The sequence below is a fragment of the Rhagoletis zephyria genome, unplaced genomic scaffold, assembly GCF_001687245.7.
Source record: "Rhagoletis zephyria isolate East Lansing unplaced genomic scaffold, Rhagoletis_zephyria_1.1 Rzeph_scaffold_00050, whole genome shotgun sequence".
NCBI lineage: Eukaryota > Metazoa > Arthropoda > Insecta > Diptera > Tephritidae > Rhagoletis > Rhagoletis zephyria.
In genome coordinates this window covers 616722-633606 of record NW_016157134.1, presented here as the reverse complement: position 1 = coordinate 633606, position 16885 = coordinate 616722, and the positions used below count along the sequence as shown (strand labels likewise).

General features: G+C 37.3%; 1 protein-coding gene across 6 annotated transcripts in view; it reads left to right on the top strand.

Annotated features, from left to right (window-relative positions):
* Nucleotides 1-16885, top strand: part of Asator (tau-tubulin kinase asator) — a 328905-nt gene that overhangs the window by 79865 nt on the left and 232155 nt on the right. For 5 of the 6 annotated variants that reach the window (XM_017623147.1, XM_017623171.1, XM_017623176.1 and 2 more), the window contains 2 exons: nucleotides 13071-13594; nucleotides 15475-15707. In XM_017623147.1, the coding sequence (XP_017478636.1) occupies nucleotides 13071-13594; nucleotides 15475-15707 (757 nt within the window). The remainder of the gene's footprint in view (nucleotides 1-13070; nucleotides 13595-15474; nucleotides 15708-16885) is intronic. The other variant, XM_017623153.1, reaches the window with a different exon arrangement.

Below are 16885 nucleotides of genomic sequence, written 5' to 3'. Positions count from 1 at the left end.
AAATGTAAAAACTTTGGATACCTTTATAAATTTTTACTTTTGACATCTCCACATTTTTCGAAAACTATCTAAACATTTTGATAACTCGTTACACTCTGTTCAGACGATTAAATTCGATAAGCAGTGATAAATTGATAAGCTTATATAACCTTGAAATTTCGATAAATCGATATATTTTGAAAATTCCATAAACTTCGCTTCGTTGAACCAACCAAATTCAGTAGATCAATAATTATCGATAACTCGGTAAGTTGAAAGAACTCCATGCATTACGACACCTCGATATATTTCGTTAAGTCTATAAATAATGATAATTCAATAAATATCGATAACTTGATACATTTCTTTACCTTGGCAAATTTCGTTAATCCGTAAATTTGGACAACTAAGTTTCTGTGTCTGTAAATTTCGACAACTCAGTAAACATTGATCAGTTTGAATAATTCGATACGTTGCGATAACTTAATAAGCATGGATAAATTTCGATAATTATAAACTTCGATGATTCGATAAATTTCAGTAACCTTTATGGCTGATTTTATTTCGATTCCTATCGGAAAATTTCAACTCTGTTAACCTAATTCTTATGTATTTCTCATTGTCTCCATTTTCGCCTTTATCTCAATTTTCGTCTTTATCTTCACTTTTGCCTTTTTTTGTCTTCATCGTTATCATCTTTATTTCAAAGTTTAATTTCAAATACGAAGTAAAACAAAATGCGAAACAGCTTAAATTGAACAGGTTGCAATGTTGCTTTTCCACAATAAATTTTTCATTTAAAAATGGCCTCGAGCTCATTATAAAATTGTTGAATATAATTGTTAAATGGCCAAAAAATAACAAAAAACAAATAATATTTTTTTCGGTAAAACCATACCTTCCAGAAATCCTTCATAATTGTAACACACGATCAAAAAGAATTGGAAATCTATACGTAAACTTGGTACAGCTTATGTTTGGTAAGCCTTACAACAAAAACAACGTAAAAATATATTATGAATGGTCCAAAGTTAAATTACAAATTGTGCTTTTTTTCAAGCGTTCGGACGCAAAATATACTTTAAATGTAAAAAAGAGTCGTAACGTTTACTTCATTTGTCAAAATTTTAATACAAAAGCTAGTTTTGGTTACTCTTGCCAATCGCACAAAATTTTTTTCGAAAAGCTATAGGATTATCGATTGTAAGTATATTTTATCCAATTGTGAAACTGTACGAAAATTATGAAAAATCTAAATTTCAGCAAAATTGCATACTTATTAACAAGAATTTCTAAAAAATCGGGTATGTGTGTCGTTTTATAGTCCATTCAGTTTTAGTATAATAATGTGCAAATTTCAAATGTCTAAAAATTAGCGATGATTTTGGAGAATTGTTTATGCATTTGAAATTTGCACATTATTGTACTAAAACTGAATGGACTATAAAACTGCATACCTGATTTTTTAAAGAAATTTGTGTTAAAAAGCTTGCTTTGCAGATTTTTCATAATTTTTGTACACAGCTTCATATTTGGATTTAAATTGGGGTTTGCTAAAATATAAGCCATATATTGAATGCAGGGACGCAGGGAGGGTAGGGGGAAAGAGGGGAAAGGTATGGGAGAAATAAAGACGACACATATGGCTTTTTGCCGGAGAAACGCTCCGTGCTCACAACAAAGCTCTTCAGTCGACTGATGTCCACACCCGAGAGCTCATCGGGAGTGTGAAAAAGTCCGACCCAAGGTGCTTAAACCTTAGGCTCGCAAAGGCAGGGCACCAGAGCAGCAGATGTTGAGATGATTGCACCTCATCGTCCTCCATGGAGCTGGTGCAGTAAGGGTTATCCGCGACACTCACCCTTACCGCGTGGTTACCAATCACACAGTGACCAGTAAGCACTCCCACCAATAGTGAGAGATGCAGCTTGCTTAGTCTCAAGAGCTCCCTAGACCGCCCCCGGTCGACCCGTGGCCAGAAAGACTTTGCCACCTTGCACTCTAAGGTGTTCGCCCAGCGCTCGCTGAGCTGACTAAACGCCCATCTGTCCAGAAGCAGACCACACGAGGTCAGAGGAGCCCCCAGACCCTCCCTATCCGAAAGTAATTCCTCGAGGGTTCCCTGTCTTGCTAGCTCATCAGCCATGCAGTTGCCAGCGATTTCGCTGTGACCTGGAACCCAAATAAGCTTAATAGCAAAATAGTTAGACGCGGTCGATAGGGAAGTCAAACACTCCCTCACCGTTTTCGAACGCACCGTCAGGGAGCCAAGAGCCCTGATGGCAGCCTGGCTGTCAGAATAGATATTTACCTCTTTAACAGATGTTACACTAGAGAGCAACCAATCCGAAGCCTCTTTTATTGCGGCCACCTCAGCCTGGAAAACACTACAGTGATCCGGTAGCCTAAATTTCAGGTTGATGGAGAGCTCTTCGCAAAAGACACCTCCGCTCACTTTCCCATCCAGCTTCGACCCATCTGTAAATAAGTTTACAGGTCCTCGGTTCCAGATACTGCACCCCTCCCAGTCTTCCCTCGCCGGAATGTGGGTGGTAAAAGATCCATCCGGACCCAGAACCGGCGTGCAGTGGTCTGTCCGAGTCGGTAGGAACCCGAAGTCTCTTAGAATTTTGGAGTGCCCATAGCTCGAGGTGAACTTGAAGCCCACCCTCTTAGCCTTACTGCGGCACGCGCAGCGGCAACCCTGCCAGCTATGTCTGTAGGCACAACATTTAACATGGCATTAAGCGCAAGAGTAGGTGTGGTTTCATAAAGCCAATGCACTACCTTCGACGAGAGGCCCCAGCGCTGGCCAATGGGCACTCTGCAACAATACAGTGCTACTGTAGCCTTCTTGACTCTTTCCTCCACGTTAGGCTGCCAGGAAAGCTTACTATCAAGGATCAAGCCCAAGTACTTCACCCTGTCAGAGAGCCTCAGAGGAACACCACCCATTGAGGGAAGACGGCAATTCGGTATCTTATACCTCCTAGTAAAGAGAACAAGCTCCGTTTTACTGGGATTCACACCCAGCCCGTAGCTAGAAGCCCAGTTCTCAACCAAGCTCAAGTAACCCTGCATAAGCTCAAATATTGCTTCCGGGAACTTTCCTTTTGTTATCAATACTACATCATCGGCATAGGCAACCACCCGACAGCCACTTCTTTTCAGAGCCACCAGCAGGTCATTGATTACAACGACCCAAAGTACTGGCGAGAGAACTCCCCCTTGCGGAGTACCTCTACTCACACACCTCCGGATTGAAGCGTTGCCCGACTCTGCCGCGACAGTTCTATTGCAAAGCAAGCGGTAAATAAACCTGACAAGGTCGGCTCCGACCCCTAGCTTATTTAGGGAGTTAACTACAGCCTCAGGAAAAACATTATTAAAAGCCCCCTCGATATCAAAGAAGGCACCGACCGTAAATTCCTTCTGCGAGAAGGATTTCTCGATATTTTCAACGACCGTGTGTAAGGCCGTTTCGACAGACCTGCCCTTGCAGTAAGCATGCTGATCCAAGGAAAGGCGCTCCCTGAGGATCCCGCTTCTTAAATGCAGATCGATCAGCCTCTCCAGCGTCTTCAGAAGAAATGAGGAGAGACTTATCGGCCTGAAATCCCTGGGTGATACATGAGAGGCTTTACCCGCCTTGGGAATGAACACGACTCTGACCATCCTCCAAGGCCCCGGAACATGACCCTTATCCAGACAACCCTCGAAAATGGGCATCAACCAGCGGCACGACACTTCTGCAGATTTCTGCAGTTGGGCCGGTATTATGCCGTCGGGGCCCGGGGCCTGGAAGGGCTTGAAGGAGCCAATGGCCCAAAGAAGGCGATCCATGGTTAGGATTTCCGAGACATTCGTCTCGGGGATCGACTCCTCTAACCGGACCTCTCCCGGGTCAGGGTTGCAGGGGAAATGAGCATCATGGAGCATCCGAAGAGACTCCTCGCTGCCGCCCTCATCCCCGATGTATCTCAGGGGAGCGGGATTCTCAGAAAGAACTCGCCGAAACCTTGAACACTCCTGACTACCCTCCAGGCTTTCGCAGAACAGTCTCCACGATGTCCGCTTCGCTTTTCTGATCTGGGACTTATATATCCCAAGCCCAATCTTATACAGTGCCCAGTCGGAGGCTGATTTACTCTTCCTGGCCCTATTGAAAAGTCCTCTGCTCGAGGAACTAAGATCAGAGAGCTCCTCCGACCACCAGAGCGGTTTGCTCTTACCTTTGTGGCAACTCAGGAGACAAGACATATCAATGGCCCTTTTACACGAAGTGGTGAACACTCCAATTAATTCGTCAATTTCGCCTTCACTCCAGGTCCCTTACCATATAACATTTGTGGAAAATATTTTTATTGATTTCAGATAGGTATTGATGATGACTACTCACGACAAAAAATTTGTGCTCATTCAGAGCCTACTCGGACGGAACGTCCGCAACGCAGGAAACACCCATATGTACGTGTAGATTATTATTATAATTTTTGTAAATGGCTTGTAGTCTGTTTTNCTCGGACGGAACGTCCGCAACGCAGGAAACACCCATATGTACGTGTAGATTATTATTATAATTTTTGTAAATGGCTTGTAGTCTGTTTTATGCAATAAGTAGCCTGAATTCAATAGACTTGCGATTTGACATGTAATCCAAAGAAATTAAGAACATGATAATTATGAATACAGATTTGAAAGTTTATGTTTCTGTGCAGTTGTAGGTCGTTTCAGAAGTAATTTCCTGCTTAGAATTCGAGCTCGAGCTTAAAACTGCTAAAAGATATTGGGTCTTATGCATATAAAGTGAGCTTAAGCTTCGATTCGACTTTCAGTATAAATTATTGAGTTTGAGTTCACTCCATCAGCGCAAAAATTGGTCCGAGCTTAAGCTCGGCGATTGAAATATCTCGGAGCTCCGGAGTTTAATAATCTTGCTTCCAGTTAAGGCCAATTACTTTACTCTAGCACCAATATATAGAGCCCTCGCAGAGTTTAATAAAATCTCAAAAATTGTAAACATTGAGTTTTCATTGCCAAGATTGATACTTAAATCAAATATTGAAACTTTGTATAATTAATATAATTTCTGTTATTTTAACCTATTATGTAATCTAGTCTGTAAGATTGTTAAACTCATAGACTAAAAAAATAAATGAAATGAAAAATGAAATGAGAGACGTGACAACACTTGGCCTTCAAGCACTGCTGAAATTCTCAAAAAGCATTGACATACTAAACGATGTATACTTCGAATGTACTTAACTAAACCTCTATCTCCATCTGGCATTACTAGGGACCTATTGGTCTATGTGGGTCGGCCGGCCAGCCAGAATAACCTAACATAATCTAAGCTGAGTTTCTATGCATGAGGCCTATTGAGGTTTTTCGCGGTTAAGTACACAAAAAACGGCTCTAATAGCCACTTTTGTTTGCTTTATGCCATTTAGTACTATTTTTACACTTCAAAATACATCTTTAAGTGGATTTTGAGATTTTTCCTTCAGAAGCTATGGCCATTGGAAGATGACGTTATGAGTTAGAAAGCATAAGCTTGGTTTGGCGATGTTACATTCGAGGACACGGCAGTTTAAGTGGCCGTAACTCTTGAAAGAAAAATTGTATAGCACCATTCGAGAGTGCATTTTGAAGGATAATAATAGTACTAGAAAAGTACGTGAAATAATTCCAATAGATGTTTACTATTTAATCAGAAAATCTTCTTTTAGTTTCCTATTTTGTTCTTTTGGCCTCGTTCCTTTTTGAAATAATAAAATTCTAGCGTTTTTCTTATTTTTCTACGTAATTTTTATTTTCTGAGCCTATTTGAGTTAGACAGAATATAGATTTTAACTATGGGTCAATAGCATGTTGAACAGCTTACAATGTTACTTTCAAATGAGCCCTATCTCTAACTAAATAAAAAATAATTTTACTTGAAGGCCGAAAATGCTTGAAGAAAACCAGATTTTTCCATTTTTTAGCCTGGTGGATTCCGCGCCAAAAAAACTTTTTGATACTTTGGACATTACATTAAAAAATGCTGCCGTCTTTGTTTTCATTAAGACAGTTAATCACTCATTATTATGTCGAATACTTGTTTTATTAACTTCAAAGTAATACAAGGCGAAGAGAAGCAAGTATAATGCAAGAAATGGTGGCCCTTAAATATAAACAAGTAATTTTTAAGCAAAAAACAAAACCGACTTCAATTATCATATACAAATTTAAGATTATCGTTAATTTCTTCCCGATCCAATTATCGGATCTAAACAAAATTAGTATGGTACCACCTTTCCGATGAAAAAAAAATTACCGAAACCGGTTAACGTGGTCCAAAGTTATGCGGTGACATACATAAAAAAAATAAAAAATATTCCGACGAATTGATAACCTTCTCCTTTTTGTGAAGTCGGTTCACAACCCTCAATTTCATGTTGTGCTTCTTTAAGTTTCTTTAATTGAAAGGTGTCTCAGTATTAAGTGAATTTTCATTTTTGAGAGAAGGAGATTCGTGTTAAAATTTATATTGTCTGATACCTCAGAATATGTATGACCCAGGTATTATCATATTTTTGAAAAAATTGTTCCCCTCGGTTTCGTTTTCGGAGATTTAGGCTATATGGTTTAAAACTAATACAATTTATATATAGGGGGCCGGGACTAATAATCACGACGGCCCTGATTATAGAATAAGGATTGATATTCAATGTAAACGATTAAAAAATCTGATCGAGAAGTAATAAATATTTCCATTTGTTTTTACAAATTTTTTATAAAAATAAGAACTTTTGTACAAAATAATGATTATTTGAAAAATTGAAACAATCAGGCTAAAGCGTGTCTAATTAACTGTTATCATGAATAAAATCAGCAAGAGACATGCTAAGAATCAGTAGGCCCGGGACTAAAAAATCTCGACGGCCCTGATTATAGAAGAAGGATTGATATTCAATGTAAACGATTAAAAATCTGATCGAGAAGTAATAAATATTTCCATATGTATAAAAATAAAAACTTTTGTACAAAATAATGATTATTTGAAAAATTGAAACAATCAGGCTAAAGCGTGTCTAATTAACTATTATCACGAAAATAATCAGCAAGATACATCCCTGTAGGGAAACGAACTAGTGCGGAACTGGTTCGGTTCTAGGGCGTTTGGAACCATGACTAGTACGCGTTAATTCTCTTTTGCATGCTAGCGACTGGCGAATTTAACATTGCGATGTCCTAGGAAGTGTCAATTGTCCCCCGATGCATCCCTTAGGCTCTAGTTCCGAACCAGTTCTAAATTACAGATGAGATCTAGTTCGTTTTGCATCCCTTTTTCTATAGTTCCGAACCAGTTTCAAATTCGAGAGATGAGATCTAGTTCGTTCTGCATCCCTGCAGTTCCTAATTCAACAGATGAGATCTAGTTCGATACAGTTATAAATTCGTCACCTAAATAATAATCATTATTTTAAGATTTTTATTTGTTCGCTCAAAGATAATAATGATTATTGAGTTTTATTTTTTCACTAAGAATAATGATCTTTCAAAAACTCCAAAACTATACCAGTGTGATTTCCGACGTATCATTTTCAGAGGTAGCCGCATCCTAATAAAGGGAATAAGCCCCAAACTTTTCAGGTCAAAATTTCAGTAGGTTGCGTCTGTATGGCATTTTCAATTTTATAAATTATCATCATTTTTAAGTGGAAAAATAAAACTCAAAAACAATGAATATCTCTGAGCGAAAAAATAAAAACCATAAAATAATGATTAAATGCTGATTTAAATTATTTTAGTCATTATGATTTCCGTCCCGGCTTTTAAATTTTAAAATAAAATAGTAAATAAAATAAAATAGTAATAATAATAGTAAAGTATCATACTTCGCTGCTTTTGGCATGGTGCGGAACTAGTTACTATCGGACTGGTTCGTTTTTGGCGAAAAGGAACTAGTACTGAACTAGAAATTTGGTTCACTAGTTCGTGTTTTCCCTACAGGGATGATACATGAACGTCGCTAAGAAAAAACGCGTGATTGTTTTTATTTTTATTTTAAAATGTGACGAAATCGAACTAATTTCGTTTCGCTTCCCGAATCGCCCCGTAAGGCTTTATTGTAGATATATTGTGGATACCCAAACGATGGAGAAATGGAGAGCTTTTTACAGCTACCCCTTATACCCAAACAAGAAGATCCTTTAATTTGGTGGACTCATAGACGGCAACATAAAAGAAGTTGTTTTCTAATAGCGGTCGCCCCTCGACAGGCAATGGCAAACCTCCGAGTGTATTTCTGCCATAAAAAACAGCTTCTCATAAAATTACAATCGCCGTTCGAAGTCGACGTAAAACTGTTTGTGTGACAAAATCAATGCGCACGCCACAAATCAGAGAAGAACTCCGGCCAAACACTAACAAATGTGAAAGCACCAATCTATTATTACCCAGGCCAACAAAAACGGGAAAATAAATTTGTTGCAGAAAATGTTAAAGCTGTTTTTGATAGACTTTTTTGTGCTTATTACGAATCCGTAAGTATAAAGTTTCCTGCTGCTCCAGGTTTTGAGAAAAACGAAGTCAAAGTGTCAAAGAACCGCGTTTTCTGCAATATTTGAGAAGCTGATAGTAGATAATAGAACCTTCACTTAGACTTAAATTAAAGCTAAAACTCTCGACTACTATCCCTGAAAATACCATCCTTGCAAATTGACTTGATGGCCACTTATAGTCATTTATTGCATCAGCGAAAGCTAATTTAAGCGAAGTTTCAGTACCTAACGCAATTAAATAAAAGGTAGATAGAACCTTCCACTTAGGCTTAAGTTAAGGCTTAAACTTTCGGCTAGAACTTCTGAAAATACCATTCCGGCACCTTGACCTTAAGGTCACTTATAGTCTTTTACAGCCAAACTGAATTTTGGCAAAATTTTTTTTCAATGGCACAATTTTCCAGCATTTTTTTATTGTTCAATAAATGACTATAAGTGACCATCGGGTCAAGATGTAGAGGTGAAATTTTAGGGGATAGAAGTCGAGAGTTCTAGGTTTAATTTAGGTCTAAGTGAAAGATTCTATTACCTTTTGTTTCTTTGCTAGAGCTTCTCAAATATTGCAAAAACGCGATTGTTTGACACTTTGACCACGTTTTTCTCAAAATCTTGAGGTGATGGAAGCTTTGTACTTACGGAATTCGTAATCGGCATAAAAAAGTCCATCAAAAACAGCTTTAACATTTCCCGCATCAAAATCAATGTTGCCCTGTGTTTTTATAGTGGAAAAGAATTTCCAAATTTGTTTACACTGACAATGAAGTATCTCCGCGAACCACCTTCCTCAGTGAACTCAAAAAGAGTGTTTAGGGCATCGGTTAGCATTTATGTTGAAAATAGAAATGGGTTCTTGACCGGTAATGCGGAAATGCTTCTTTTCATAATGAAAAATATATAAATTTTTAACTCTAATTACAATTTGATTATAGTAATTAAAAAAAAATGCTGAACTAGATTTTTAAATAGAATCTTCTATAATCGAAATCCGGAAATCCGGCCGGATAGTCGGATTACAGAAAAAAGGTCGGATAATCCGGATTCTGAATATCTACCGGATACCCGGCACATCCCTATTGGGAACCATCATGGTCTGAACAAAACAAAACCAGAAACTTACAATCAGCTGAATGTCTATTGGGGGAAGGCCATCAGTTAGTCGATTAAAAATACCGTGGGCAACAAGCAGGAAAGTATTCCCGCTGATTCTGGTTCCATCATTTTAAATGCAGCTGACGATTTATCATAAAATAATTAAAGGAAGTAATTAAGGAAAATGTTTAACAAGTTTAACTGCAGTCCACAGCCACACCCACCGCGGATGCTCCAGGTGACGTTCGTTTCAGTTATGAATATGATATAGGGCCTGGATCTTTATGAGCTAAAAAATCGAGATTATGCGCATATAATGTGCACTAAAACTCAAAAATATCACTAAAAACTGAAAAATATGCACTAAAAACAAAAAAATATGTAAAAAGACTTTTCGATTTGGTTAGCTTTTTTAATTCTTTTATTTACTTTTCATATTTTATTACAAGTTTTTAATAAACACAAGGATATATTGTAATTTTTAGTTTTTGCTGATTATACCATATCGAGCCTCAACCGCCCAAAAAACGTAAGCGACATATTTTTCAAAGAATTTCTTTTTGATGCAGAAATCCCCGTAGAAAATCTAGATGCAATTCTGCATAGAAAAGAAAATTTTGAAAAAATATCCCTTGTGTTTTTTTTGGCGGTTAGTGCTCGATATATGGCGCTGCGTCAGTGACATTAAAATAATTTTCGGCGAAATCAGTACCCAATAGTTGCATAGAATGATCAAATGCTCTTGCAATTGTGGAGTGATTCGTCCGCTCTAGGCAAACGGCGTTTAATAAAAAATGCAATTAAATATGCTTTTTTAATAAAATATGCCTATATATGCATTTGAGGCAAAATATGCAAGAATATGCACTAACAAATCGATGCCACAAAACTTACCAAAAAAATATGTAAGTGCATAGAAATCCGGGCCCTAGTTATGAAGTAATCCGCAACAAATTAAGATAATAAAAAATACTCAAAATAGACCCATAGCTCTCGGACGAAGTATTGACCGAAATAGATAGATAGATTCTTAAGGAAATTATATTGATACCAAAATTATTGTTGTATTGTGGAACGATTTTCAGTTTTTAATCTGAATCGTTTCTGTTTGTCCATCAATTTTTATAGTAGTGTTAGCGCTCGTTGTTTCTTAGGGTCAGTTTAAACTTACTGCCCGTAAACTGCGTTTACATATATTTAACGGCGTGCTGACATTTGATTGGCTAATCTGAGTTTCAAGCAGCTAGCTCGAGCGTTTGAACTAACTTTAAACCAAAGCCATGCACTGAAAAAAAGGCCCTCTTAGTCAGGTACAGCTTAACGGATCCTATTTTTTAGTGTAGCCCAAGGGGAAGTCATACAAGGTGGTGGCAACAGTGCAAAACAAATGTACATGGATTTGACGGTCAAGCTGTCAAAGTTTACATGTATTTTGTTTTTGCGTTTAATGGATGTGCTGTCAAATCTGTAAAAGTAAAAAACAAAATACATGTGAGGCGAATGAAAGAACAAGAAAACTGCTTTCCTAATAACACCGCCTTGGTCTAAGCGGTAATTATTGTTGTATGGTGTGAACCCTCAGGTATGCAGCTAGAAATCGGTTATTTTTTCTTGCGGTATCTTTATTTATTTTAACTGTCATGTCCAAAAAGTTTATTTTTTAGGTCTCCGTCTCCGACGTGAATTTTATGACCTTCCTTTCCTCCCGTTACAAGACATATGATATCGACATATACAGTGGAGGGCAGTGATGAGTACATGGTTATTTGCGAGGTTTTTAAAGTAAATTTTTTTGTTATTTTTTTCATAAAAATACTGTTCATGCCTTCACGGCTGACGGCTTTTTGTATTTTTTCCATACAAGTATGAATTTGTTATAGAAGAAAATGCGCAAAAACGTTTGCAAAGAAAATTAAAAAAAAATCAAAGCTAGTTTTTATAAACTGTACTTGTTATATGAAAAAATCCGCATAAGTCGTCGACAAAAAATAAAATAATATACGCTTAAAACTTGCACTTTATTGTAGTAAAATTTAATTTGCTACAAAACTGCATACTCAAAAATTTTTTCCTAAGCTGTATAAAGTTTGTAAGTTTGATTTAGGGGTATTGGTTAAAGCATCAACCATACTTTAATAAAAAAATAACAAAAAAATTTGACTTTAAAAACCTTGCAAGATTTACCAAAAATCACCATGTACTCATCACTGCTCCCCACTGTATGTGGCCCTAAGCAATATCCGCCTAAGTCTAAAAACTTGAATTCGAGAAAAAACGTTTTAAACATTTGGATTGTAATGTTAACCTAGTGGGTAAACCAAAATATGTTCCTCTATAACTTTTTAAATAGCCTAGCTGACGAGATGGAATTTCACACACGCATGGAATAATAGTTGCAGAATACGATGGCATAAATAATTAAATTCTTTCTTAAGTCGGCTTATGCGGCTATTGCTTAAGACCACAGATATATCCAATCTAAATTTACTCCTAGGTTGGTTGTCAGCTCCTTCATATATTTTGCTTCTAAATATTGCATGAACATCTCTATTAAAATTGTTTACCCATTCCTAGCCCGTTAGTTGGCTTTATATTTTATTATTTAACTTCAAATAGCTTTGGTCTAGTGTTAACCTCAAGTACTCACGATTTCCGTTACTACGGTGTTGACTGTTTTTTTCTAGCAATGTTGCAGTTGAGCATGATGCAATAATACAAGGTGTTATCGGTTGGAAACTTCTCGCTCTAATTCCGCCATATTGACTGCCTTAGGTGAAACAGTGTTACTTCTTTGAAAATTCTTTGCCTAATAATATAGTTGAATTTTTATATATTTTTTCTCAGTATACACATTTTGTTTTCTCAAAAAGGTATTTTATCTTATTTTATTTCATTTCATTACGAATATACTATAAAAAAGCAAATTTTGTTTAGAAGAAAATATGAAATTTTAAATTTTTTTCCCCAAATGGGGATTAATTTCTTCCCGTTTTTCTTCTTATTCTACTGAGCTAAGGCAGTGTCAAAATCGAGCTGTCACAACTGATACCACCTTGTATTATTGCATCATGGTAGTTGAGATGGAAATTGCTTCTGCTGTTGATAGCGATGGGTAAAGATCCTCGACATCAAACGATACAAATTTCGCATCCTTAACTCCTTAACTTTGCATTTATTGAGCAATTCTAGTTTATACTTCAGCGATGATTTTAGATATTTCAATAGTTCCTGGAATTTTGTCATTGTATATTCTTGCTTTGGGTTTGTTATTGACTTCGCCTGCTTCATTTCGCGCTTTATAGAAGATGGCACAACACCGAAACTGGTTTGTCTCCGAACAGGGGATGACGGGGGAAATCATTCCACAATACGTCGTTAAAATTTTACTTCGAATGCAAATTTCTTTTGCCACTATGATTTCAAGTTAAAATCGAAATTTTAATTAATTTTTCAAAGCATCTCCTTTAGCAACAGCAAGTGTATATGATCTCGCCATTGGTAGTGGGGGCCTAATATTGACGGAAACCGGATCTCCGCACGACCAGGATGCAACGCCGTTTTCTTTCGATGCCGCGACAGGCGCCTCAAAAGGCGGAGTTACAACCATGCATCAGCATATTATCAACAACAGTCCACGCATCCTGCACATGGGCTCAACAGGTGCATTGCCACAACAGCAAACCACAAGTGCGCCACCCACAAATCGTCGGTCAGCCACTTCAACAAATCTGCGGCCAGCTTTGGGCAATAGTTGTACCTCTCATCGCTTCAGTAGCGGTGGCCCAACACGCGGTAGTAATGGATTTGGCGCTGCTGCCGATCATTCCATGACTCAATTCGCATTGATAGACGACGAAAATGTGTCAGCACTGCAACAAGTTACTAAAGGTGGAGGGGCGCTTACATTGGCATCTCAGTGGAAAAGCCAATTTGACGATTCCGAAGACACAACAGATAATGAATGGAAACAAGAACCACAGGTAATAGTTAAGATTATGATGAGTTAAAAAATATAAGTTTTCCCCGAGTATACTGCTTGGTAACATCAATACAATTTCAATTAGTTTTAATTCGTTAGAGTTAAGTTGTTTTGAAGCTGAGTTGTTTTAATGTCAATTCAAGTAAGTGGAGTAGTAAACCGTATAGGGGCACTCAGTTTTGTTTTTAACTATCTACTATACTATATTAAAACTGTAGATTGTTTGTCTGTTTGAACACACTAATCTCCGGAACTACTGAATGGATTTTAATGGGGCTTTAACTAGTATATAGAGAGTGACCTCGGACCTAACTCAGGGTTTAAAAAAATGAGATCTGACAATGGTGTGTGGCACCTCCCATAAGCGTGAAATTTTTAATCAGCTATAACTTCGAAATCGTAAGTCACATGACTTCGAAATTTGGTGTGTTGACATACATATCTCTGGTAGATGCTTATAGTAAAGCAAATATACTTTTGGTAAAATGGGCGTGGCATATCCTATAGGAGTGAATTTTTTAATCAGCCATAACTTCGGAATCACACGTCAAATGAATTTGAAATTCTGCTCTGCATCGTAAAATATACTTTTGCAAAATACATTTTAGATGACTTAATAAAGCCCCAGTCTTCAAGTATGCATAAAAGAAGCGCAAAATTGTTTAAGCTTCACAGATATCTTAGGCACATCAACGGGTCATCCGTATATCAAGAAGAAGTGTGCTGAATTAGAGAGAACACAGTAGGAATATCAATGACCCCGTTTGAACGGGAAAACTCTTTCATCCTGTGGAACAGCAGGATTATAGAAGAAGATTACGCACTCTCGGCAAACCTTGCAATACTTGCATATATCTCGCAGGTGGAAATAAGGCCTCATAGCATCGAAGGAGATTAGTACTTAACCCAAATGTTATCTCAGCGCTATTATTCTTGGCCTATGAGTAAGCAAGGTTTTGCTCTTCAGTCCTTTCAACCTAAACTAATAATTTTTACATAGCAACGCTAATTTTGTATTGGTCAACGCAAAAGTTCTTATAAGGCGTCGCGAAGCAAGGCAGACATTTGCGAGTTCTTAATATATTTAATAACAAATGTATTGACCTGTACTTGTGGGAAGTTTTTGCGCGGGATTAGCCCCTAGTTGTTATGGTTGGCCTAGTGTTTCTTCTAACAGACAACCTTTATTTCTTTTACTTTAAGTGATTTCAGGATGTCATTAAGCACCAAGAGCCAAGAGATACATACTTAGTACTCCTTCCTGCTGCTGTAGAACACTGAATTCCACGTTCTAGGAGTGATAAGCTTATTGCTACCGTCCGAATATTATTGAAGATCCCGGAAGCCAGCTAGGGTATTACCCTTAAGTTTCTATGATGGGTGTACCGTTAGTTGAGCTAGGCAACAAAAACTGTAGTTTAGACGATCTATGCTGTTCCGCTTCAACAACAATAAATGGATTTTCTTTCTAAATCAGTTATGGGGAAATATTGCCAATTTATGCTATTGGTTTCGTTTTTTTTTCTTGATATTTTCTGGCGATATACATACACAGATTGTAACCACCGTTTCATAAGTAGATTTAACAGTCTAAATTAAGTATTAGCCGTACTTCTTTTTACAAATGGACGTATATACTCATACAATTGTGTAGAGGAATAAGGGCCAAGTTTTATGTGCTATAGTTCCCGACAAAAACGAAACGATTTTCTTATTATAGCCAGTTGCAGATGCGTGCTTACTTTGCAGCTTAAGCGTATATGTATATGTGTTAGAAAAATTAAATGTAGAAGGTAAAAATTAATTTAGAGATAAAAACTCCCTGAACTCATTAATGCACTTTTGGAAACTTTAAATTTTCAAAACTTTGTATATTCGCAGAGCCCTGATCATAAATCAAATGCAAAATTCGTTAACCAATCTCAGCCGAATTTATCCGATGACACTAAAGTACATTACCAGCACAACCAAGAAGCTGTTTCGTTGACCACAAATGTCATGAATGCAGAAGTGCCCCTCCGAGGCTCGGAAAGAAAAGAAGGAGTCGATTTTCGCACCGGAGCATCACCTAAAGAAAGAGAAAATATACATCCAAAGAAGTCAACGCGTAAGAAGTAAGATACTATTTTTAATTAAATTAGTATTTATTAATTCTTTATTAAAACACTATCAAAGTCATTTTATTATTACGCGACGAGTCAAGAAACAGAAACTTTTATGTATCACCAATAACACTGATTTGTGCTATCAAAATACCAGCTGGATTAAGTCATTAAAGTCGCCTGCAATTAAATTTCTTTTGGAAAGTCCTTCCGTACTTGGATTCTGTTAGATTCGGAGTTCGAGTACGTGGAATCTTATAAAATCTCAGTCAGTTCCTAATTCGCTATGACCCAACGACATAAGCAATACACAATAACTACGAAACGCTTTCTACTTCACGAGTGCAAGTCTTTGCATTGTCCATTAAATTTCCGACTGCCTTTTGTTCAGTGCCTTGCGCTAGACAAATAGATCTCCATAGGTTATGGTCCAAAAATCCTAGCTAGCTAAAATGTTATTTTTCTTCTTGTATTTATGCTTAAGTTAACGAAAATATTCTTCACAACCAGGCAATTTGAATTCAAAGTGGCTTTGGTTGAAATTCACTCGGAAGTGGATCGGAGAACCTTCCCGAATGGTACAAATGTGAAAACGTGTACACAAAAAAGAAAAACTGTCTGTATTTTTATATACATATGCTGACTTCCCAAACGTATCAATACAATATTTGGATACTGTTATACTGCGGTATTCAAACTGTTTTTATATGCAAAGTTACGACACATTGCAACTATATACATTTCATATTTTAAATATTCAATAAAGCAATGAACACTTTTTCTGAATTTTCCATTTTTAAAACACAAATGTCAACCAATAACAAACGAAGCATCGACTTTGTGTCTGATGCGCTGATTGCTCTAGCGATGCGTTTCGATAACTTATCGTTGGAAAAGTATACATTGCCAATATTTTGTAGTTCGGCGTTCTGGAACATTATACTTTGTACGTATGCAAAGCAATTGTGACGTTTTGGTTGTTATCTTTGTAAAATTTTTTCTACTGTTGCCCAATATTTTCCAAAACAAAGGAAAGCAATAAACTTCGAACGTCATAGGTTAGGTTAGGTTAGAGTGGCTGACGCGGTATCGGGTACACCCGTTGGTAGGCCCCCAGGTCCACTCGTGGTGTTTCCTGTGGACCCCGAGCTGTCTTCCACCGATGCCGACTCGGAGACACCAGGTCCACT